The 25,765-nt window shown below is 46.6% G+C and overlaps 1 protein-coding gene across 10 annotated transcripts in view; it reads right to left on the bottom strand.

Moving 5' to 3' along the window:
* Positions 1–1,363: 1,363 nt before the first annotated feature.
* The window catches only part of DCLK2 (doublecortin like kinase 2), a 140,810-nt gene continuing 116,408 nt past the window's right edge, over positions 1,364–25,765 (bottom strand). For 5 of the 10 annotated variants that reach the window (XM_026499450.4, XM_026499451.4, XM_044384354.3 and 2 more), the window contains 8 exons: positions 22,798–22,917; positions 22,414–22,560; positions 16,184–16,317; positions 15,695–15,772; positions 10,387–10,483; positions 9,377–9,457; positions 8,049–8,165; positions 1,364–2,785 (listed from right to left, as the gene is read on the bottom strand). In XM_026499450.4, the coding sequence (XP_026355235.1) occupies positions 2,555–2,785; positions 8,049–8,165; positions 9,377–9,457; positions 10,387–10,483; positions 15,695–15,772; positions 16,184–16,317; positions 22,414–22,560; positions 22,798–22,917 (1,005 nt within the window). In that variant the 3' untranslated portion in view covers positions 1,364–2,554. Of the gene's footprint in view, positions 5,154–8,048; positions 8,166–9,376; positions 9,458–10,386; positions 14,584–15,694; positions 15,773–16,183; positions 16,318–22,413; positions 22,561–22,797; positions 22,918–25,765 lie in introns of those variants that run through there. The other 5 variants (XM_057310115.1, XM_044384355.3, XM_048212380.2 and 2 more) reach the window with 3 other exon arrangements.

The following is a 25,765-nucleotide window of genomic DNA, read 5'->3' as shown; positions in this document are numbered from 1 at the left end:
GCCTTTATTAAGGATCATTACTGAGATGACCACTCACATCCGGGCCTTGATTTGCATCCCCTCCCCCCACCCCCGACAGGGCACCTTCCAAAGAGCACCACTTTGGAGATGAAGAACCTAAAACTGCATGGTGACTCTGTCTCCTGCCAACCCCGTAACTTGGGTAATGCCACCAAACTGTCTGGTTTGCTCCTTTACCAGCACACATCACTCGAGGTGTCTGTGGGATTAAGAGAACCCCAGAAGGACTGCTAGGCTGTGCTGCCACACCTACTTATGCCACTTCCTGTCTCCAGGCCATCCTCCCCCACCATGTCCCAGGCCACGTGAGGGGGGCGCAGAGGGCGGGAGCACGTGCTGGACAGAAGATGCTCCTTGGTCTTATCAGCCGACACAGCGCTGTCCGGCAATTCCGTTCTTAAGTTGTTAGCAAATGCCTTTGGACCTCAGTCCCAGGGAGGAGCTCAGGTTTCAGACTCTGATCCCTCCCAGAGGCCATGCTCCATCCCTACTTCCGTGTTCTCCTCTTCCCTTGACACGAGCTCTTCCTGCACCAGTAACAAAAATATTTCCACTGGAAGCCGTGAAAGCCTTGCTCTTTAACTCCTCAGTGAGGACAGAGACGTGCAGAAGGGTCTAGACCTGTACATCACGGCTTTTTGGAAACTGCCCTCCTCCTGAGGCCCGTACCTGCCGCAGCCGCGGGCCCGGGAAGCCCATCTGCGTTTTGTAACCGGCCTCCGGATCAAATCATGAGCCAGCACCAGCCCAGGGAGAAATCATCGCGTGGCTGGGGCCAGGCAGACGGGTCTCATTCCCTCAGCAGTGTGAAGGAAGAGATCTGGAGCTGAAGGAGATGGTCTCAAGGTCGGCCTCGGGAAGCAGCCTTGAGAAGCCGGGGACAGAAGCGGGACCAGGCTACACCAGGGCTGCAGGCGAGCAGGCGTTAGAAGAGAACAGAAACCAAGAGCCCAAATGCACCCAAAGCAGCAGACAGGAGACAGCACAGCGTCTGAGTCAGAGACAGGGATAAGACACAGCGGAAAAGCTGCCCTGACTCCCTATTTCCTATATAGCCTGACCTTCCTGACGTTGGTTCCACGGGATTCCTCTGCTGTACGTTACTCTTCCCTATCTATTCCTGAGCTCTTCTTGTGGGTTTCTGCACCTGTTACCAAATACACTTTGACCAAGATGCACTTTCACATGCTCTTCCCAAGCATCATTCTCTCTTCCCCCTCCTCACCCGAAACTTCATAAAGAGACACAGATACACCTGCGGGAACCTGGGGCACGGAAGCGTGCTTTGATCACACGTGCCCTGCAAAACAGCACCACACAATCCTTTGCCCACCCCCATCACTTTGTTCTCAAGAAGGGTTTATTGCAGGTTGGGTACACTTGTAAGAGGCAAAAGTCTAACAATGAGAATGAACTACAGGGCCCACCAGTTTAGAAGATGAGCGGGTAAAACAAATCTACCAATTATGTACAATTATTAAAAAGGGCAGGGTAGTGGGGAAAAACGGAAAAACTGCCAGCAGCCTTCCAGAAGGTTAATAACCGAGGATGTTTGCGGAGCACCTTCCTGCCCCAGTCCTGACTGTGCTTCGGCCCATGTTTCCCCAGTTGTTTCCGGCCAGCTCCGGATGACAAGCAGATGATGAAATAGAGTCTGGTGGCTGCTCAGATGCCTGGTTTATCCTGCTCTGCTAGAAGCCGGCTTGCTGAGAAGGAGCCACCTTGGCCCGGGTGATGCTGCATGCGCCAAGCCTCTCACGAAAAAGCCCAAAGGACAACTTCGTTAGCATTTCCTGATACATATGTGGGAAGAGTTGGGGAGAGAACACACCATGTCTAGGGGACAGAGCGACATTCCCCTGGAATCTGTGTACAAATCAGTATCCAGTGTCGTCTTAGGTAAGCCCGGCACCCCAAGCTCTATGGTGGGCTGCTTCCCCAGGCACCCAAAAGCACTTCTCAAAGTCTGGAATTAGTGTCTGATGACCAGACTGGCCTCTTGGGTGCTCACTTCCCCATCAGAAAGCCAGCCCTCCAAACCCCATCCGCTGAGGGAGGTACTGCGTCACGTCTCATAGGACACCCACAAAGGGACAAATGCAGTTCTAAGTTCCTCGTGAGAAAAAAAGGAACACTCCAAGTTTACTTAAATAAGGGAGAGATCTTGATTCGTCCAAAGTGTTTCTATAAAAATGCATTAAATCCCAGATAAAAGTTGCACATTCTCCTGGTGACACTGTACAATGTCCACTGAACCGAAAATACGTAATTTAAAATGAGCCACTTTGAATATGTGTCACCAAGGCTACCACTGCACAGGGCCCTCCAAGAACCAGAGGGCAGAGCCCAGAGTATGAAAAGAAGCAAAGCCCTGGCACAGAGCTCCTGGCTCCTGGCGGCCCTCGGGGGTGCCAGCAACCTTCCCGACGGCAGGCAGCGGAGAAAGGCTCTTCAGTAAGGGGACTGCGCGGCAGGCCCGAGCAGAAGAGGGGCTTTCCAGCAGCGCGGGGGCTCCAGCCCATCTGCCTGGGGCTCAGTCACGGTGGCGGCGCCAGGTCCCTGCCCGATCACAGCCCGAGGCAGCAGGGGTACCAGGGGGTGTGGGAGATTCCGGAGGGGCCGGGGCTGCTGCCGGCGCGGACACAGGGGGCTCCTCGGCTGAGGCTGAGGGAGGGACTGGAGAGGTCAGCTCCATCCCAGGTCGGCTGCTGTCCTGACAGTGCTTGCTGCAGAAGATCTGCCCCTCCTTATCTAGAGCTGTGTTCTGAGGAGAGAGCAGTGGAGACAACACATTAGCCCGGCCTAGGCTTGGGTCAGAGCTGCCACGACAGGAGCGCACGAGAGCATGCACAGGACTCGGAAACAGAAGAGGAGAAATAACATCGAGCTTCTCTTCTAACAGAAGCCTAAGGGAAGAGCCGTGGCTGAGGACACCCCTCCCCGGGCAGTTGGCCACGCTTGGCCTCGGCTCCTCACTCAGCGTCAGGCGGCCCTGGATGGCGGCCTGAGGCGATCCTTGTCTGGTTCTGAACTGGCCTGAGTTCTGAGTGCTTCTTCCCATGCCCAGATCTCATGCCCAGAAGAATCCTGGGACAATAAGCAAGCCCTACGAGAATGCTAAGGCTCTGACAGTTAGCTTTTCTAAGGCAAGTTTTTCCTCACAGGTTGAAGAGTGACTCTCATGTCATATAAATAAGTAATCCCCTTACAACCCAAGTGGCCGTATCATCTCTAAAAGCCCGCCATCTGATAGTGCGCCATTACCCATTTTTAGATCCTCCATGATCACCTGATCTGCTCTTCTTCTCTTCCTGGGCAGTTTTATCTTGTTATACCTCCATGTTTCGTTTTGTCTTGTTTTTTTTTAAAAGTAAGCTCCAGGCCCAACGTGGGGCCTGAACTCACAACCCTGCGATCAAGAGTCGCCACACGCGCCACGGCGGAGCCAGCCAGGGGCCCCATGCCCGAAGTTTCTAATCTGCTCAACTCCTCAAGGAGCACAGAAACGGCCACAAACATGAAGAAATCGCCTTGCTTTTCTGACCTCAGACTCAGAGGTGAGACTTAAGTCTTCCTTTGCCTTAGTTTGAGCACTGCTTGCTTCTGCAGTGAAGCCCAGCCTGCTGTCATCTCACTGGGTTTCCAAAGGCGCTCTCAGGTCTCAGTTCTAAGTTAGCCTTTAGCTAAAAAGGCACAATGATCAGAAGGTGTTTTGTCATCTAACTACCCGGAGGGGAAAGGTAATACAGATTCTTCCAGTATTCTACAAGGTCTGGAGGAGACAGGAATAAACAACAGGGCCTTCTACGAGGGGCTTGCGTGGCTGCCTTGAGGGCACTCGGTATCAGCTGTGAAGCAGGCGTTCTCCACAGGTCCTTCCGAGCTCAAGCTGAACAGTCAGTACTTTCCGAGGACAATTTCAATTACCTGGAGGGTAGGTCACTGTGGAAAAGCCAAATCAGAAACTTAGCATTGCTCTTTAATAAGCTTGCAAGCTCCTCATAGGAGAGGAGGCGCTGAACATGGGGAGAGGCAGCATTCACTTCTTTTTCTACCACAACCTCCCTCCTGGGTCGAAGGAAACAATTCTCCAGTTATTTCTCCTTTTCTCTTCCTGTCAAGAGACCATGTATGTGTGCGGCAGAGCAAAGCATCGCAGTGCGGTTAGTACATACCATTGCCTTGGACCTAGTCAGAGGGAAGCAATGCAGGCAGCGGGACAGGCAGGAGAAGGGGGGAGAGAAGCGGGGACAGAAACTAGACTTACTTCAAACAGAAGCAACACGACTGAAACAGTTTTGTCTATCTTAAATTAGGCCCAAATCATTCCCAAATTTCCCCCTGAAAGAAACATCATCCGCCTGAGCGGGGAGAGCACTCCATGTGAATTCATCCTTTCTCAGGTTGGCTACCAGCTGCGGCGTGAACGAGGTTTCTTTAGAAACTCCCTCTTCTGCCACAAGATGGCCTCGTCCCGTCCTCGAGGCTGGGATGAGCCCCCTGGGAAAAACCTGGAGCCTGCCCTGCAAAGGCACTGTCCTTTAGGGTACTACGGACAAGTCAAAGAAAACCCAAGTGCTATTCAAAAACACGGGCCTGTCTTAGGCCAAAACCTCACCCAATAGAACTCTCTTCTCTTATCCCAAAGGCTCCACAACTGTCTAACGGATAAAAATGCATCTTCGGAAATGTAGCTGAAGAAAGAGAACAAAAGCCTTCGCAGAGGTACTTGTCCTATGTTGTTCACAAAAAGATGCTTTTTTGTCACCAAGTGAAAACTAGCCCCGAGCAGGAGAACTCCTGGGGTCCTCCTCTCTGCGCCCGCCAGCTCCTGATCTGGGACGGCAGGCAACGCGGCAAGCTGGGAAGTTTTCAAGTTTTCCAAGGGCATGTTTTGCTGGCTGGAAAGGCTGTCAGTAGGTACAGGAGACCCGCACCGCTGAGAAGCTGAGGGCTGGACACTGGTGTCAGAGGTCTGAGACAAGCATGCAGATTTAAGAGGGGCTGCGAATTAGAAGTTGCTCTGATTAAGCACAGCATGGTGAGTACCAGAATTCTGCTTCAGGATTCCCCACAGTCTCAACTGGGTACACAGTGAAACTCTGAAGTGTCTCTCACACTGTCAAATCAAACTGTCAAATCAAACGCAGACAATAGCATCAACTTTACTTTTTCCGCTGTAATTCACATGCCTGTCCTACCAGTTTCTCCCGGGCGCCTCAGGCACGGACTTGGGTTTGGGGCGCGAGGGCGCGAGAACCCGGGGAGTGACGGCAGACAGGACGGCTCCGACTGGCAGCTACACAGCAGTCACCTGAGGATTCGACCCCCCGGGCACGGATATCCTACTTCCACGACTATTTGTCTCTGTAGGAAACCAGGTCAGCCTCACCTACGCTCCTTATGAGAACGTATGAATACCAGGGAGAGTCCTTTGTGGTTCTTTACTTTGAATATAAAAAACATGGAAAACTGTTCCTAAGGGCAGGACACACAGACACAGAGTAGTGGTGAAGAGGAGGAGGAGGACAACACGAAGCATCGCAAGCTGCCCCCACACAACCATGCCCCAGGCCAGGTCCTCACTTGGGTGAGGATTAGCATGACATCCCCATGGGGGCCTTCTTGCCACTGCTTTTGGGAATGAGCCCCAAATTCACAGGCCAGCTTTTTGGCCATTGAGAATTGGTACCTCCAGAGACAAGCTTTACTGATTTCTCCTGTAGGTACTGAATGTGATAATGCCACTCAGCAGTTCCTCAGAGCTAACAACCTGCAGAGTTGTGTAGGGAACATGAGGTTAGACGGGACCCTGCCAACATGCTCAAAATGACAACTGAACACACATGAGAACACACAGTCACCACTGGAATTACAAATATGAGAGACGGTCGTTCCTTCACACAACCATCCAGTTAAAGCTCAGGGGTTTGAAATGTGACTATTGATTTCCTTCATCAGCAAGTGGAAAAATACCACTTGTAAACCCTAAGATACAGGTTCTGAGAGGCTCTAACTGTCATGATCCAGAACGGAGCCTATTTTGGGCCATAAGGGAAAGGGCTGGATCGTTCCAGAGCCTTGGTGGGGCCATAGGCCTTGGACCGTGACTCCTGCGTGGGCCCCAAGCCCATCGATGACCCAGGCAATGATGGTAAAACTCTCCTAAGCCCGGGCACAGTCCTGTAAAGGTCCTTCCTCTGGGAGACTATGAAGCTTAATTAACATAGTTATTAAATTTTGATTCTAAAAAACACTCTTCTTAAGGGGTTTCATTATGTGTCAAGGGTACCAATTTTTAATGTTTCATTTCTTTCTACATTTCACAGAAGCTGCCTTCCAGTGCATGCGGCCGGTCTGTAACTGGCCATCCATCCCACCCATCAGTGCTCGCTCTTACAGGGCAACCTCCTGAAAATGTTCTCATGCTGTTGAGTCAATCAAGATGGTTCTTTTCTAAGTGTTTAAGCTTAATTCTGTGACAATTCTGACCTTCTCGGGGCTTTCAGCAGAACGCTGCTAAAATGCTAGAAAACCACAACTCAAGAGGCCTTCTCATCACTTCGGCACAGAGCACGCCAATGTCCTGCAACATGTCAAGAGACCCATTCTGCAAGCTCAGGCTCTGTCTGGGGGAGGGAAGCGGGGAGAGAGCACACTTCCTTGCAGGGGAGGAATAAGGGAGTTACAAGGACATCCAGAGGGCAGCCTCCCGGGGGGTGAAAGGAGAACGACAGACCACGCGTGGTGCTGAAGGGTGGAATGTCAACAAAACCTCCCCCAGTGTTCTCTCTTCACAGCATGGCGGGGGGGGGGGGGGTCCCTCCAGCTTCTGTCTGGACCCGGAATCTTCTTAAGCAAAGGTTCCTAGACTACAATGTGCCAGAGAGTAAGCAACTGCTTTCCTTCTAGTCAGGTAGAGCACAAGTTGAACCTTTCCACAGGGTGAGAGGCTTCTCCTGAGTTAGAAAGCTGCAACTACGGTGAGGGCCCATCACTGGCTGTCAGGCGCCCAGCTGGCCCGGGGTACCACTAAGACCCAAGCTTGTCAGGGGTGGCCAAGCTGCTACCAACTCAGGCACCTGTCTCCTTAGAAAGTCTGAGTGCGAAGCCACCCCAGCTGACACTCTGGCCCTGATCCTGTGAGTGGCACAGGCAGAACAGAGCTCACGGCCCCCAACACTGGTGGCTCGGTGCCCCGGTGCCCCAACAGGAGAGGAGATGCTCCCAGCCAGCTCTAAGGCCCGACTTCAGCAAGGGCTCAGGCCTGGTTCAGCGAGCTGACTGCACTTCCGGCTCAATTTTATTCTGATTTTATTTTCCCTTTTACTAAATGTACCTTACTGTTACTTCCCTTACTTTAATGCCATATTTGATTTGTTGTGTTTATGGATTTAGATAAACTGCATTAAAAACATTCTGAAAGAAGGAAGGTCTGAAAAAATATGGGTATCGCTGTTACTGACGTCTCATAAAATCTAACCCTGAAAAAATTAATACTTTTTTTTTTACATTGTTCTGTACTTTTAAAAGCCACAAAACACTGACTTCTAAAAGGAATTTGTTTAACTTTAGTGGTTACTTTTCCCAGGTCCCAAAGAATAATTCCTACCTCACATAGTCTGTTTGTGAAGCCTCGAATAGGCAGGGAGTTACTTCCTCAGACTGTAAACCCACCCGGGCTTGGGAACCCCTCTCCTCCTGAGCCACAGAGATGAGAGCAGAAGCAGCTACCAGGGAGGGTGCCGAGCCCGGGAGGAGAAGCCAGGGGCTCCTCGGTGCCCGGGCCCATCCGACCGGCCTGGCTGGTCCTGCACAACCACCCCCCCCCCGCCCCCGCCCCCGCCAGAACTCCAGGCCCAAGAGTCAGCCAGATGGGGGCACTCCGTGTGCCAAGCCAATCTTGAAGCGAAAAGAGGAACATGGAAGGTGCCAACTCCCATGTGAGGGAAAGCCCTTGGCTGTTCACTTCTAAAGAGTCAATGCTGGCTGAGCAGTCAGGCCAGACACTGCTGCCTTCCACTTACCATGATAACCGAGACCCCGGTGGTGGTGCTGTTCTGTTTGGGGAGCGCGTTATTAAAGTGCTGTTTGAGTTTACCTGTTACTTCAGCTTGCATATTATTCTCCTGGGAGGCATCATCCTACAGGAAAGAAAAGAATCAAATACCATGATTTCTGATTCTCACACCTAAATTTTGTTTTCTTTAATAGTCACCCCCACCCCACCATCTCTTCCTGAAAGGGCCCATCTTTATCACAGGGGTAGGGGAACAATGACCTTTTAAAAATAATTACTGTTGTGTAGCAGTCCTCTGTCCTCAGAAAGACCCCAGGCCATTTGCTCTGTTCCTTAAGCCTAGACTAAGCTGAGGAGAGAGCGCCAATCTCCAAGAGCACAAAGGAGGACACTCTTTAGGGCTTCTGAGACTCTCCCCGTAAGACATAAATCCCACAGAATTTAGACATAATTTAAGACATAAATCCCACAGATCCCTCCCGTGGAAACATCAAAATTAATGAAGTTTATTATTTTAATCAAGAATTCAGTTACTTGTTAGTCTTTATTGCTCATAAAGAAATGTGGCATCTCAGCTACTTGGGCTAAGACCCAAGTCACCTGGCAGGATCCAGGGAGGCTCATGCCCGACGTCAGGATGTGTGGGACCACAGAGATGGTGGAGAGGACCAGGGAGACACCCTCCCCAACAGGCTAGCAAAAGCCCTTGGCTACATACATTAACCTCACTTTCGGAGCCTCTGGGAGTAAGGGAAATGCAAACTCTCCCACCAGCACCATTTAATGGATCACATTTACCCTAAACCCTGAGGCACCACCAACCCCAAAAGAACTCTGGTCGACATCACACCCCCTCCAGCTGGCTCCAGACAGGGACTGTGTCAGCCTCCCTACCCATAGCAGGAGGTCTCCCATGACTCTCCTGTGACCATGCGCCATAAAGACATAGGGATCAAGGTCTGAAACACGCTCATCCCTGGACAAATCCTGAAAACTCCCAAACTCCAGAAGCGCAGAAGGCAAAAGGTGAAAGGCTCCTAAGAGAGCATCCCGACCAACTCTTTCACTTTGTAGATGAGGAAGACGAGGGCCAGAGAGGGCCAGTGACTTGCCCAGGTCACTCGCAGAGCAGGAGCAAATACTCCGAGATCCTCATGCCAACTGCTTTCTCGCAGAGAGCTATCTGCACGCTACTGGCTCATGAGAGAAAACAGCCAGTCCGTCGGCCATGGGACTTGGATTCAGAGCTCTGCATGCACAAAAGCCACGGTGAGGAAGCATGCTGAGGGCTACCCAACGTACGGATGTGCCTTCCCTGAGAATGTGGGTACTTACTGACACCCAGGGGTGGCTCAGGATTTCTCCCGCAGTACACCGAGCTTCGACGTTCACCTGAAGCATCTGACTGATTAATTCCTGGAAAAAGAAGAGCACAGAGGAGACGAGGTGGGGAATTCCAGCATACACACGGAGATCTGAGTTTGCACCACATACGTCAAAGAACCAGCCAACAGAGCTGCTCAGCCATTTCCACGTCACAGCTATTATCATCCACACGCCTGCGGCCTACCAGGCCATTCCACACACATGGATGTCTCGCGGCGGCAGCAGCACGAGAGAGAAGTGCTCTCCAGGGTCGACATTAAACCAAGATGTTCTCTCCTCAGAGTTCTGGTTATTATCATCATTCCACAGTGTAAAACCTGCAGTACTGTTCCTTTTGGCAAGTCGGTATGTCTCATTCCCACACTCTGATGGGTGTCCAATACATATTTCTTAAATAAATGAAAGAACGAATGTTTAGGGCTTAGAGGAACACAGGAGGGTGGCAGGGGCAAACTGGGAAGACAGCCAGTCCAGCCTTCAGAATCTGCTTAAGAGCTTCAAGACAATTATCACATGATCTCACTGATATGTGGAATTTAAGAAACAAGGCAGAGGATCATAGGGGAAGAGAGGAAAAAATGAAACAAGATGAAACCAGAGAAAGAGACAAACCACAAGAGACGTTTAATCTCAGGAAACAAACTGAGGGTTGTTGGCGGGGGGGTTGGAGGGTTGTTGGCGGGGGGGTTGGAGGGTTGGGGTAACTGGGTGATGGACATGGGGGGGTATGTGTTGTAATGAGCACTGGGTATTAGGTAAGACCAATATGTTAATTTTTAAAATTTTTTTTAAAAACTTAAAGTTTCAGAGTCTATACTGTGGAATGAACTCAAAGAAGAAACACACACTAAAGGTCAAGACAGACCTGGAACTTACTACCAAGAGCTTCAACAGCCCCACGAGACAGATGAGGGCCCCTCGACAGAAGGCAACCCACAGGAACAAACCCAGATGGGTACCTTTGCTGAGTCCGTGATGTTATCCCAGTAGGGGGCTGGAAACTCCAGCTTCCCTGCCAAGATCTGGTCGAAGAGATCCTCCTGGAGATTGTTCTCACTAGGTCAGTGACACAGAAATGGAAGAAAAACCAAAGTCATCATACAGTTTTTCAACAAAATGCTCACAGGAAGAGTGGGGTGAGGAGTCCAGTCTCTTCGGCTTGGGCATTTCATATCTCAGTTGCACTTGTTATTTTTCCTTTTAAACAATGAGCTAAAGAACATTTCCATAGGCCTAGGTATCAGGGAGAGAGAGGACGCAAGACTCAAGGAATGTGTTTAGTGGGTACAGTTTCAGCTTGGGAAGACAAAGTAATTTTGGAGATGGATGGTGGTGATGCTTCCACAACACTGTGAATGTACTCAATGCCACTAAAACTGTACATTTAAAAATGGTTAGAATGGCAAATTTTATGTCGTATATATTTTGCCAAATAAAAAAAGGACTCAAGACAAAAATGGAATCCACAAATAATGTCAATTCTCATTTCAGAAAAAACCACGTCAGCATCTGCCCTCACTTAATCTCTCGTGGCAATCAGAGTGGAGAAGCAGCAAATCTGAGTCAGATCTCCTTGCCCTTCCTCTCTCCACTTTTCCAATAAAACAGCCAAGATTAGTGAAACAGCTAAGAGATGAAAAAGGCATAAGGAGTCCAGAATCTGGATACAACATGCACGACATCATTAGCTGGAACTTGACATTCGATGAAGCTCCACCTGAAACAAAGAGCCCATCCGAGAACGGCAACAGGAACGGCACAGGCTGAGGTGCGCGGACCTTGCGGCTGCCTCCAGGTGGGCACCCGTCCTCATGCTGGGCCTAAGTGTGCCACCCCCACAGGTGTTCTTGCACACGCAGCTGGTGCCTAAGGAATCAGTGAGGACTTGACTTTCGATGGAAGGAGCATGGAAATGTGCAAACACTGCCGGGAAAAAAATTCAGGATGCTGGATGTCCCCAGCCTCCCAGAAAACAGAGCCGTGGAGCCACCCCATGCCCCCCTCACTCGGTGGGTGAATCAACAGCCTGAGTGAAAACAAAGTCAGTAGCTTTTTGGGCCATTACCCAGCCTTACTGGAGAACTCAGGATGGGCTGTTAGGGTCAAGATCAAAATCCAGGAGTGGACGTTCAGTCTCCGCTGGCAAGTGTGCAACCTTTCTCTTGTGAGTTCCCAGCAGGGCCCCTGCGGCCTGTTGCTCAGCGTCCTCACACAGGACCCTCCCCAGCCTTCTCCACATAGCCCAGTCATGCTAACGGCCCTCTCAGAGTAAGCAACTGTGGTGTCCAAGGAAATAAGTCATTTAGGGCAGTGCCTACAGACAAATTCTGGGGCCATCTGATGATGTGACGAACCCATTCCTGTTCAATGAACAGAGTATAGGCAAACCTCATTTTATTTGTGCTTCACTTTATTGCACTTTGCAGATACTGTATTTTTTACACAGCGAGGGTTTGTGGCAACCCTGCTCTGAGCAAGTCTATCGGTACCACTTTCCGACAGCATTTGCTCATTTCGTGTCTCTGTGTCACATTCTGGTAATTCTCACAATACTTCACACTTTCATTTTTATTCTATTAGTTATGGTGATCTGTGATCGTTGACGACAACTTGCTAAAGCTCAAATCGTGGTTAGCATTCTTTAGAACAAAGTATTTATTATCATTATTATCATTTTTTAAGTAGGCTCCACGCCCAGCGTGGGGCTTGAACTCACGACCCTGAGATCAAGAGTCACAATCTCTACCTACTGAGCCAGCCACGCACCCTGTTTTTTTTTTTTAATAAAGCATTTCTAAATTAAGGTATGTACCTTTTTTTTTTTAGACTTAATGCTATTGCGTACTATTTAATAGACTATAGTACAGTGTAAACATAACCTTTATGTGCACTGGGAAACCAGAAAATTCACTGGACTTGCTTTACTGTGGTATGTGCTCTATTGCGGGGTCCCGGGACTGCACTGGCAACATCGCCGAGGTATGCCTGCAGCCTGTGAGCTCTGTGAATATCCGTGGCATCTCACCAGGCCCAGCTGAATCGACCTCTGCTAGCCCATGCAGTCTGGGTCAAGAGGCACACTGAGCAGCAGAAGTCAGGCCAGGCAACCAGGCGAGGCAACAGGTCCCCAGGGCTGTCCTGGAAAGTGCTTGCCTATGAGGGTGCACAGACTCTTTCTTTCTAAGTGTCTAAATGTTTTCTTTTTCACCGTTATTTCCCTACTGACTGAACTCAGTTCAACTCTCCTTCAAAATGAGTGAAGGAGGCACATAAGAACACAATGAGATTTTACAGACATCTTTAGGAGACTGGAGGGACCCCAGGAGACCATGTTAGAAAAAGATGTTAAAAATCACCCATTTCCAGAACTGTTCCTGTTAGCCATCCCTATTACTCATCTTCCTTTTGTTTTCTGGAATGCCAAATAGCTTATATTTTGTTAATATATATGGGTTTCATTTTGTTAATAAACAGCTAAAAAGTTGGAAGTGTATCTGCAGCAAGTCATTTAGGTTCTTGGCAAAATAGTCTGAGTCAACAAACACCAGCCTATAGAGTCTCAGCAATCAGACGGCACGTTTTTAGGGTCCATGCCGAGAAATGCAAGCGCTTGGAGAGTTTCAGGCCACCCCTTGCGAGAAGAACAGAAAGCTAATTTCTCCTTCTAAACAGTCACAGAGTAGAAGCCACTCCGAGTAAATCTACACTGGACTTACTAACACATTCACACTCCACAACACCACTGAGATGCTTCCGAGCACCTTTAAATCCTAAAACAACAGGAGTCTGAGCACACTCCCTCTTTTCAATGGCAAATTGTTTAAGGTCTTAGGAGGCAACTTTAAATGTTGTAAGCTCTCTCTCAAATGATGTTCAAGCATTTCATTTATGGGGGGAATGAGTGTATGTTTCAGAAAAACAAAATTATCAGTACAGTCATGGAAATATCACTTTATGTCACTGGGACCATGGACACAGACTCCTTCACCATAACTAACCTTGTGGTTGTAGGACCAGCTTCTGAATATAAGTCAGCAGCTTCCATCATGCAGCTTGACTGCTTTGATTAGCCAGACTCACCTCCAGTTCCCACAAAAAAGCTGCTGTCCACTGAGCAAAAAGTCACAAGAGATACGTACTGTTCAATCTCAGTCTCGCTTTTGTTAAAGAGTAAAAAGCAAAACCAAATAAAAAGCCCGCAGACTGCCCTGGCACGTGGAAACGCTAGAGGGAGTTGTGAGCACACATTCCTCTAAACTGATCCCTGATAACCTTTCCCAACTGATCTCAACTTGGGTTAACCTAGGAGGGAAACTCTGCTATAATTGGCCCCATGATTATGTGCCGTCCAAACACACTATCCCTTGCACTTGACTAGTTCCTCAAACAGGCCATCACCCAAACCAGCCAGAACCCAATGGAACTGTAAATGTAAAATGGCCACAAGTTACTCCACTCCATGAACAGACCTGGTTAATCTTCTCTCCCATTTACTCTAGGCTCAGGTATTTGACTTCATTTGGTCAGTGGGACATCAATCAACAAAGGTGAGTCAAGCAGAGACTTAGAAAGGTGGTGGGCAAAGGAGCTTGCCCTCTCTCTGGCCGCTTCTGGGGATCCTATAAGCCACCATCATGTGAAACCGAGGCTAACCCAACGAATGCTGAAAGGCACCTGACCGAGTCTTTATCTGTGGTTCCCGCTGACACTGAGCCAACTACCAGGCATGTGAGTGATGAACCACCAAGTCCCAATTAGCCGGCCCAGACCAGAAGAACTGCTCAATCAAACCACAGAACTGACTGACAGCTCTAACTTCTGGAGTAGTCTGGTAGTCTGCAAAAGCTGACTGCTGAAGTGCAGCAATCCTACAGTTCGTGTAATCCAGCTAGGCAGTGGCCCTGACGGAAGACCGTGATGTTGACGGCCAGGCCGAAAAAGCTTCCCACCTACAGAAACCCAACCCCAGCCACAAGGACAAAGTCCCACTTAAACACTCCATCTTGCATTTAACCTTTGTGATTTCCAGCCCTCAAAGAAGCATGTCTTCATGATTTTAGTTTATTCTTCTTGATCAGTATTCTGGTGATGGATATCTTTACACCATAAGGCTCTCAAAAGTAAAGACTGACATCTCTGTGTCACTCTTGTGTTTACTGTAAAAAAAAAAAAAACTGTTCAACTCAATTGAAAACTGATCATTTACAAAAGATACACCTTCCAACTTTTCTGTAGGTTTGAAAGCTTTATAATAAAATGTTGGGGGAGGGGCGGTGAATTAAACCTATTGAACTTACTGACCTAATACCATACCATAAATACGACATCAGAGAACATGTATTGTTTGCCATTTGATTCCCAATGCTTAGAATAGTGCCTGGCACACAACGGCTACTCAAAAGTAGTTGCAAAATGAACAAAAAGAAGGATGAAAATGAGGAGAGCTCAAGAAAACTCAGAAGAAAATCATACTTGGCATCATTAAATGAACTTCTACTTCCAAGGCATTCATCTGCTCCAAAGAGGGAAATGGAACAGACCAAAAGAGGCGCTGCGGCCAAAGCCCTGCGCTCCCCTCATGTACACACTGCTGGGGTACTGAGTGTGCCCTGGGCCACCTATCACACACCCTGACGTGTGGCCACTCCCACTTCCCTCCCCCACCCAGGTGAGCTATGCGATTACCAAGAGTAGGTCTGTTTGTTCCCAAGCCTATTTATGCTGAAAGTATTTGAAATTCTACTGCATTAAATACTATGTAAACAGATGAAATTAATTTTAAAAGAAAGAATTCACTGTTTCTATGAATCTATGAGAACTAAGTTGAACGCTTTGGAAAGTGAGTTGTTAAAAAAAAAAAAAAAAAGACCTGCTGTCAAATTAAGTAGGAGAAATGACTATTAAGAACAGGAAAAAGGTTTGTTTACCTAGAAGGATCAGATTGCTTCACAAGCATCTTTAAATCTTACCACCCTTGAAAAAGACTGAGAATGGAAATTGTAGACATTGGACAATGGGTGTGTTTTACAGAAGAATAACCATAAGAAACTCAGAGGACCATACACGAAGCAAAGGCCTTGGCCTCACATCAAAAGTGTGGTCAAAGAATATCCATTAATAGGTTGTAAATTAAGATAAAAAGTGAAAGGTATGCTTATAGAATTTTTAACTGACATTTTTATTGACTGATCGCCAGGATGATCTTTGTCTGCTGATCAAAGGGAGAGAGTTCACAATTCAAATATTGTTACTCAAAGAGCCACTGACCTTCGGAATGGTGGGAATCCACAGAGAAGTATGTATGTGATCACGCCTGCTGCCCAAATGTCCACCTTCAGGCCATAGCTGGGAAAACAGAGTGGGTGGAGGGGGAAAAAATAAAGATATTACCCCCAAGGACCCTCCACGTTACTGGAGGACTTGCCTTTGTTTGTTATGAAAAAGGGTTTCTCGGTGTCAAAGCGCTCATTTCACGTAGAGGAATTAACTGCCCTTTGGACAGAGGCATCTACTTTTCTCCCAACCCAAATACAATCTTGGGGACTACCTCTGTATTTCCAAGACTGGCCTCAGGACAAAAGTCCAGGCCCATGGCTGTTGGACACAGAAGCACAGAGTCATGATCGAAGTCATGATGCAGGTAATAGTCTCTCCCACCCTCTGCCTTCCCAGGAGGCCCGTGAAATCGCAGCTGGAGCAGCACATACCTTTTTCCACCAAAGTGAAAGTACCAACCAAAGCCACCAGGAGTCTTACCCAGTTTCAGCAATTATTTCTGGAGCCACATATGTCGGTGTGCCACAGACTGTATATAAAGGGCCTTCCACCACAGTGGCCAGCCCAAAGTCTCCCAGTTTCAAGGACTTGGTTCCGTCAGGATATTCACACACCTGGAACAGAAACCAGCCAACAATCAGTAGTTCCTTTTCTCAATGATTCCAAATGCGCCCCTGGAATTAGGTAGAAATGACACAGATAGATGTATTCATCAACTAAAAAAAAAAAAACAAAAAATCTCTCCCTGTGATAATAACACCATGATTTATTTTTGATGCTTTAAAGCTCTAAGTCTTTTCTTTAGAAATTTGGCATGATTGCATGAAATCTGAAAGACTGTATCTCCCATCTTTGTAAAAGGCTCCTTATCTAGGAGTATAAGGACCATGTGCGCATGCGGACACAACAGCTGGGGTGTAGGCAGCTGCTTGCCCGATGTGGCTTGAGAGGCCTCTAAACTCAGAAGCAGGAAACCGACCGCTGTTGCATGCTCACGGTGTGTGAGGTACTCGACAGTCTCAGAAATGGTATTTATTAAAGTGTCCACTAAAACACTCGCACCTTTAGTTTAGAACATAAAATTTGGACTTGTTTTTTGGACAGTCAATGATGAATATAAATATTTCACAGGGGAAAATTGTGTTAAGTTTAGAAAGAAAAGAAACTTTGGGGACAGACAGCCTGAACCTGAATAACCAAGCGCTCCCCCCGCTTCCTGGTTGCGTGACCTTCGTGAGTCACTCCCTGAACATGTTTCCTCACCTGTGAGAGACGAGAGTAGCCCCTGACCCATGGCGTTGGTGTGAAGAGACCAAGCTTGGATCAGGGTTCAATGAATGCTCCTTCCTTTTCCCGGAAGGACTGGCTGATAAGGTCATGTAAGTATCATACTGGAAGCGGTTTAACTATGCTGGTGAAGATGTGAATGTGCTTTGGTTACATGAGAAGCAATCTTTCTAGAAAACATTTCAGCAACATGTGAATTTCTTAAAAATTATTTATGACCCTTGATCCAGTAAATCTGCTTCTAAGAACCAACTCTAAGGGGATAGAGATGAACCCAAAGGTTACACACAAGCCCACCAATCTCAGAATTTATGTTTTTAAAAAACTGGAAGGAACATAAATGGCGAACAGGACAATGACTTCATAAATCATGGTACATTCCTATAATAAAATACCACACAGTCACTAATAAGCACATTTCAAATAAGTATTAATCCTATGGAAAATATTCACTGTATTACAGAAAAAAAGAACATTCAAAATTATATACTAAGCATAATACACCAAAACCTTCCGTTTATTTTAGGTGGTAGCACTGAAGATTACTTTAGCTTTCTTCTTTATACTTTTTCACTAGTTTCCAAAATCTTTACAATGAACATGTATTGGTTATATAATCAGGAAAAATTAATGTTACATATAAGCAAACTTTCCTTATGGGATCAAAGTCTGAAAGTTACATTCTAAATAGATGGTTTTTAGATTTAACTGCGTAAACTTTAACGTATTTACCTAGTCATCTCCTGGATATCCATTTTGAGAATGATGAATTTCAGAGAATAACTGCAGAGATCTAATCTGTAATGTCTTTCTCTACTTTTATATTTTTGTTCTATTTAGTTTGCTTTTCCTCATATTTTACTATGAACCGAACCAGACCCTCACTCAAACCACTCCTTACTAAAGGATGAACAATTTAGAAAATTATGTTTTTTCAAGATAAGCATGTTAATAACATCTTCCATTAGTCTGATACTTAATGGGGGGAGTGATTTATATAGTACAGACATCGTGAAAAAGCATCACAACCTCAGGGCTTCCCCATGTCAGTGACATCCGATCTGTAAGGCATTTAAAAAGCAAGACACTGAAATGCCTTCCTTCCCTGCGATGTCCTCATCCGTTTAAGAAGAATGTTTCTCACCTTAGTATTTTAGTAACTGCTTCCACACTATGTACTAAGTATACATCCCCAGCACACATCTTGATGACTTTCAAGTTTCAGGGGAGTCATGGTGAGGCTGCTGAGTCCCTCACAGATATTTATCACTCTGAATCAGCCACAACTCAGCAGAGGCATATTCAAAGCTACTAATGATTTAGCCTGAAGCAAGAGAAACCAGGTTCTCAGTCATGCCAGGGTCTTAGGATGACTTTCCATCCATTATGTTTAATGTAAACATTAACGAGAACAATCCGATATAGAGAATTACAGTTAGAATTTATGACGCATTTACTGAAACCCAGACTTCAGAAATTCCCTAAGTAATTGCAGCGATAAGAACATTCTAAGCAACATTATAATTTTAAATGTCTGTATCATGAAAGCAAAAAAAAAATTTTATTAACGTCATTGTTATTTTGTTTTTACAAGTTTAAAATACACTCATTAGGTACATTTTTTTTTTAAAAATCGTGTTTACTTTAGACATGCAATTTATGGATGCCCAGGGGTATTTGAGGGTTATTGTCAGATACTCAGAGGTCCCCAAAGCCCCATTTCTCATATTCCCTATAAGGAATTCAGAGTCAGATGCAGGAGCATAAATAGAAAGGTACTGGGCAGTTCATAATCACTGAATTATGTCTGGGCAAGTGGCACTCCTTGGCTAAACATCAAAAGAGAAGTGTCATAAGGAGCAGACAAGCCCAAAATAATACTTTATCTGATTCATCTCTTCCCAACACTAGACACAGAGGCAAATATGTGAAAGATAATATGAGTCTGTTTCAAAATCTTAGCTGGAGACTCTCTTCAAAGCAGGAATATGTATAAATCTATACATACGGAGGCACATTTGTGACACTGCTTTAACAGACTGACGCTGACATACACACATATGGCATTGCTTTGAGAGGCTGATTTTAAGAAAGAGCTGAACGAATACGCAGAGGGACTCCAAAGGCCTTCTGTTCTGGCAGAGCGCTCCGTTCTCGCCCCAGTTACCGACATCCTCACAGAACTAGAGAGATTCCAATGTTTTTTCCACACGTTATCTCACTGGACCTCAGTCAGAGTCACCCCCCTGGGTGAATAGGAAAATAACTGTTCTGTTTTACAGATGAGGAAACTGAGGCACAGAGAATTCAAGTTACTAGTAGCTACCAAGTGGGGATTGCAACCAGTACCTTTACCATCCCACGGCACCATCCTGCAACAGGTCTGAACGCAAGAGAACAGGCCTGGCAGAACGCCGACTGCAGCCCGCACCCACACACAGATGCTGAGTGAATCCCGACAATCACGACTGTGAGAACTCCAGCCCCGCAGTGTTCAGATGCCCCACCACCCCCTGCAAGGTGCTCTGTCAAAAGTTGCACTCAGAATGCAAAAGTTTGAAATGAGGAATGCAGATCCCGCGTACGAAGTGAATGCTGCATGTTCTCTACATAAAATGTCAACATCATGATTTAGAAGAGCTTCAGATATGAGAAACCAACCCTCTTCTCTCCCCGGTCCCCAGAACTCCTGGAGAAGCAGAATTTATCACTGGTCTCTCATAGTTAAGTCTGACAGGGCACCACCAGGCTGTAACTCACAGCGTTAATGGCCACCCCTGTGCTCCCTGACACGGCGACCCATACATCTCCGCTGGCAGGGTTTTAAATTATGACCCTGCTCCTGGAGAAGGGGATGCAAATCAGATGTCTGAATGCTCTGGTGCTTAACAACGGAATTCGTCTTCAGGGTAGGAAGAGGCTGACAGTCACTCTGTTGTATTTACTTTTAGTGCCTCAATGGCACTTTCTCATCCTAGGGCAACGCCGACCTGCTGACGACACGTACAGTCTGCAGAGTGGTCTATTTAAGTTCTCAATGGCAGCCACATATTTTACTTGGATATGTGCAGCTAAGGGCTTCCAAGCCTGACCCTTTTCTATCACACATTAGCCTCATGCAGACATCCATTTTATCATCTTCTTCCTTCCCCTCCCCTTTGGGTCGCAGAGTGGGGTTGCTGCCGGCCTTGAAGACGGGCGAAGACTCATCCAGGGCAAGTTAGACTGGATGAGGAAGTTGGTTCCAATTTCCTGGTTACATTCTGAGCCAGGTCATGTTGGAGACCCTGGTCTCCATCATGTGACAAGAGAAAAGGAGGCGGTGTTAGACTCAGATGTTCCACACATTGTGAGTGGAAAACAGAGGGCAGGGGAGGTGAGAGTGGAATCAAGGAGAATGGACACTCCCTGGCTTGCAGGTGAGTTCACTACAGCCTCAGTCACCTTCCTCATGGGGCCTCAGCAATCAGGGCTGCAGAATGGCGGGGGGGGGCTCCACCATAACCTATTGTCCTAAGGGACCTGTCGCTCCGTATCTCCAGAAAACGTCCATAGCCACCAACACTAGGGTGAGGTGCGCCATGCAGCAGGGAGAAAGGGAGGCATCCTCATTAATACCACGGCATGTGCGTGTGGCCACAGTCAGAGAAAGTCCTGTTACTTGCTTGTGAAGCCCCTGGCCAGCCTCAGTCCCGTGGTGGAGGAGCCTGGGCCTGACAGACACTGTAAGGTCATAACGGCTAAGAAGACTTTTGAGGCGAGAACACCATATCCTCACTTCTATCCTGAGGCCCAGTCTACAATTCTGTCTCCATTCCTCCTTAGAGTTCATAAAACCAAGTCTATAATACATCTTGTTTTACACAGAAAGGATATTTATTTTCCCAATAGGAAAATCTAGACATGAAACGTAACTCCTCAAGGCAGAAGATGGTAAGGAAAAAAAAAAAAAAAACAACCTCACATACTTCTAAGTGGATACTCAGAAATCATCAAATGGTATTACCAAAAGGGGAAAATGGATTAGCAGAAGGTCCCCAGGATGACCTAAAAGCCTCAACTTCAATGCATATTCCTCTCAACAATTATTTGCACAGTGCAAGTATGAGACAAGCTGTAGACTGGAGTTCAAGTGCAGCCTCTAGTTAGTGAGTGACTGCCACGCTCAGTCACCAACCATTTACTCCACATCCACCATGTGCTTCCATGGCACTGTCCAGGGCACTGGTGACATGAAAATAATGGAGACACAGGCCTTGCCCCTAATGGTGCTTATCTAGAGAAGGAGTCACTCAAGTACATGAGAAACTCAACCACACCAGAACATGGAGAGCAGAAACTAGAGGTGGCCTTGACTGACTCTGTCTAGGGAGTCAGGAGTGATGTCAAAGAAGACAAGCCTTTTGCTCACTGTCTTATGAGAGGAACACGTTTACGGCCACACTGCCGAGAAACAGGACATGGCAAATATAGACCAGTATGGAAATAAGCAATAATAGGTAATGGGGTTGATAAAGTTAAGTCTTAACTAATGGCTGGGGATGGGAAAAAATTGGAGTTTGGATTATCATGATATAGAGTACTCAGATAACCCCATCTCCTAAGCAGTAATGATGACAATACTCTGCCCTGAAAGGTGGAAATAGATGAAAAACTGGTCTTGTGTGTGTATAGGGGGGATGTGCGCTGGTCGAAGTCCCTAATCAGCTTCTCTAAAATTCCTCTACTGTGTAGACACAAAGGTTGGCCCAATTAGCAAGCTGTGTTTCCATAGGCCACCATGGAGGTGTTGCTAAATATGGCATGAAGGTTGACTGCCACTCTGGACAGATGGGTGGGGAAGGGTTAGTAACAGGAGGGGAGGCTGGAAGGTAAATTGGGACCAGATTATGAAGCCCTCTGAATTCCACAGACTTTCCTCTATAGAACAATGGGACGCATGAGATTTTTCAGCCAGAAAAATGAGCATCTCTGAGTCTCAGTTTCTGTACCTGCAAAGCTGAGATAAATGGACTAGATTATTTCCAAAGCTCTGTCCTGCATATAAACGAACCATCATATTCTATTTCTGTCTCCTATAAGCTCCTAATTCTATCTCTAACTAAATCTTCAGAGGTTTTGCCTCATAAAATAATTTTCTTTCTTACCTTTCTTTAGTCAGCATACCATCAATCAAAATGTAAATAGAAACATGTTTTCTAATGTCTGATAAACAATAAATGCACAAATACATACCAATTCAAGAAATCCATTAATAACCTATGATCATTGACTTGAGTCATTGTGATTCTCTAAATTTAAAAACTCTCAATCCCTTATTGCAGGGTTGGTACAGACTCTAAAGTGATATTGTTTGCATGTGATCATGTCATTTTAAAGGAAGAGAGGCATGAATTAGAACAAAAAAAGCAGAGATGACATACCAAGAGGTTCTCTGGCTTGATGTCTCTGTGCACAATGCTGAGACCATGAAGATACCTGAGGGCGTTGGCCAGGTTGTACACCATCGCACTGCCGTCTCTCTCAGTGTACTTGGTCGAAGAGGTAATTGCATCAAAGAGATCTCCCCCCTGATGGACACATAAAAGGACACAGCAAAATGTCAACAGTGACAATCCTATGGAGGTAACAAAGAAGGTTCGTCAGCCTGGAGTAGATGAAAAAATGACACAAGCCCATGAACAATTATTATAAATAACAAAAGTTTCAAGGTAGCAAAACATGTTTCCAATTAGGGTCTTCAAGAACATGATAAGTCTTAGGATTTGGCACCAACGAAAGCTCTTGAAATCTCTCCATCCTCTTACTTTGACCAATTCCATCACCAGAAAGAGCTCAGTAGCTGTTTCCATCTCCTCAACCAGCATGATGATATTTGGATGTTTCACCCTGCGCAGGATGGACACTTCGTTCTCAATCAGGTGCTCCTGTCAAAGGAAGGGTTTAGAGAGGTGGGTCAGAAACCACGGAACCCTCTGCTCTATCTTTATATTCTGGAAGATGCACTACTGTGGACTGGATGCCGAGGGAAGCATCTCCCTTGGTGCAAAGACAAAACCAAGGACAAGTCAGTGTGACGTGTCATTGTCACTAACAAAAAGGAACTGATATCCTTTAAAGTGTCCCTTGAAAGGGCTCAGTGGTGCCACCCCAGCACATAAAACATACTGCCTTCTTGTCTCTTCATTACCTCCAACGCCTTACGAGGTCATGACACTGAGAAAGCTTGGGCACACAGCACTGTGCTTTGTGATTCAGCTGAAACCATTTTTTTTTTTTAAGAGAGAGAGAGAGAGAGAATGTTAAGCAGGCTCCATGCCCGGAGCAGAGCCCAACACGGAGCTCAACCTCATGACCCTGAGGTCACAACCTGAGCTGAAATCAAGAGTCAGATGCTTAACTGACTAAGCCACTCAGGTGCCCCTGGAACCACTTTTTGAGTATACACTCAAAATCAAGATCAAGTACCCAAGGAAATTTGCATGTGTATGGAATGTAATCTGAGCATTAAATTTCCCGTTTTTAAACCATTACTAATATGAATTTGAATTTCATGTCGAATTTATGAGAAAAAGAAAAGTTCTCCCTCTATGGCTGGGTATGGAATCACTCACCAGAAGGATGTTCCTTACCGTCTCGTATTTCAGAAATCAGGAAACACAGAGTACCACAGAGACCACTGCTTTCATTTTAACTCTAACCACTTCCCTGAAAATACTACCTGATTATCAATCCTGGTGAGTCATGCAACTGGGATCAGCACTGGAGCAAAATGTTCACCCACAGCATTAAGGAATTATTCTCAATACACCAAACATGAATCATGAACAACTACTGCTTTATTTTTATGAGACATGAAAATATTTCAATAATATCACATTTGTTCATCCTCATTAGCTATAACAATGAATTATTTTGAACTTAGGGTATGCTCTGTTAAATTAACTGATTCCCCTCTGACACGTTCTGGGTTTTCAAATATAACTTTTACATAAAACATAACCATATAAGAGATAGTATTGGCTACCTAAATACACACAGATGTATACACCCATGTGTGTGTCCCTCATATTGTCCCTTTCACCTTTGCAATCATGAATCTCAGCACTAAATTCAGTGTTCCACTGCAGTGGTAAGATAATCATCTCTAGGTCAAGATGTCATTTAGGTTCTCCCCTTATCTTCGTGCATCCATGTGGACACGTCTTTTTACTCTAAGCCACCTCAAACAGTCTGACAACAGATGAAGTGTACATTACAACAAAGGAATGAAGAAATCTGTGCAAGTTCCTGCCCACATGGGCCATTTCCCCAGCGTTGAATGCACCGGGCTTGTCCAAGTAGTCACTCAGTAAATGTTGGCAAATGACAGGGCAAATGCTAAACCGAAGCAGGAAAAGAAAAGAACCAACACTTACTAGGAATCTAGTCACTATTTGTCAGTCTCTCTGCAATGAAAGTACTTGTGGTGCAATGTCTTAACACTCTATCCTTAGAACAGTCTTCTGAGGGAAAATGCAGACCTAGGTTTCTGACGTCCAAGGCCGCATTTTTTGTACTATACAATATCACCTTTTAAAAATGAATGCTTCAATAAAAGCCAGAATTTTTCAAAGTGAAAATGATATCTGCAAAGCGGGAAATACTTAATCCCTTGAAAAGAAAGGAACGAGAGGGAGTATTACAGTGAGTTGGGGGTCAAGGCAGAACCACACTAGGCTTGTGCAGGGAGGAGAACCTATACCCCCCCTTCATGAGCAGGGGTGGGAAGTCCACGCCCAGCTTGGGACTCAGCAAATGCTTCCAGATCTCAGACCCTAACAAACCTTGGCTGGGAGGCCGGGCGCAGGGCTGTGCACCTGTTTCCAATCCCTTATGTCTAAGTTTCAGAGCCACAGCACCAAGCAGTGAACAGTGCCCTGGTCCCTCCCCAGGGAAGCAGCCGTACAGCCAACTCCTTGCGGCCGCAGAGACAGACTCAGCAAACGCTCCAAATTGCTTCACTTGCTTCGAGGCCTCTGGATCATCTGTGCCAAGTTTGCCCTTCATCACACTAACAAGCAGAGTTAGATGGACTCTCGCGAACACGTAAAGGTGAGCAAATGCATTCCTTTCACTCTCTGTGAAGCCGAGACAACAGGAGTACTACCGCTGCAGTAAGAGAGGCATTTTATTCTCAAGCTAAACAGATCTATCACTTCAGCTCCACCCCACCCTCCCCATTGCCTCTGAAGTTGGAGGAGTCTGTAAATGCCCCTCTGTTCAGGGGCTCGGGTAGGGATGCTGAGAGTGACATGTGTGAAATAATCCCCCTCACCAGTACCCCAGGAGCTCTCTCAAATTCCAGTTAAAATAAGAAGTCTACCACCTAGGGAGACAACACCTCTCAAAAGTTATCTTTTTCAATAAAGGCTCAAGAGAAAGTCTTCTGGGAACTGTGCTGTGGAACTTCCCCTCGGCCCACCAGCTCCGCGACATTGGGAATACTGAGCAAGTCTGCAGCACGCCGCCCACCATCACTTGTTAGCCCCGTCCAGGCTCTCCTCCACGACGGCGAAGGTTCTACGTGCTTGGTGAACGTTTCTGTCGGAATATGGGGTATGTTAGCCTTTGTCTCCCCACCTCTGCCCGTGCCTGTAAAACTGTCCGGGAAGGAACAATCGGCTTTTCAAATGGATCATCATCGGAAGCAAAACAAAAGTAGCCCGTAAAAATCGTTACAAATGTCATCTCTGATTTCTGTGGAATCACTGTGTCCAATACGTAAAAACACTC

Source organism: Ursus arctos, unplaced genomic scaffold (assembly GCF_023065955.2).
Source record: "Ursus arctos isolate Adak ecotype North America unplaced genomic scaffold, UrsArc2.0 scaffold_11, whole genome shotgun sequence".
Lineage (NCBI taxonomy): Eukaryota > Metazoa > Chordata > Mammalia > Carnivora > Ursidae > Ursus > Ursus arctos.
The sequence above is the reverse complement of the archived record's forward strand: the minus strand, read 5'-3'. Positions and strand labels throughout refer to the sequence as shown.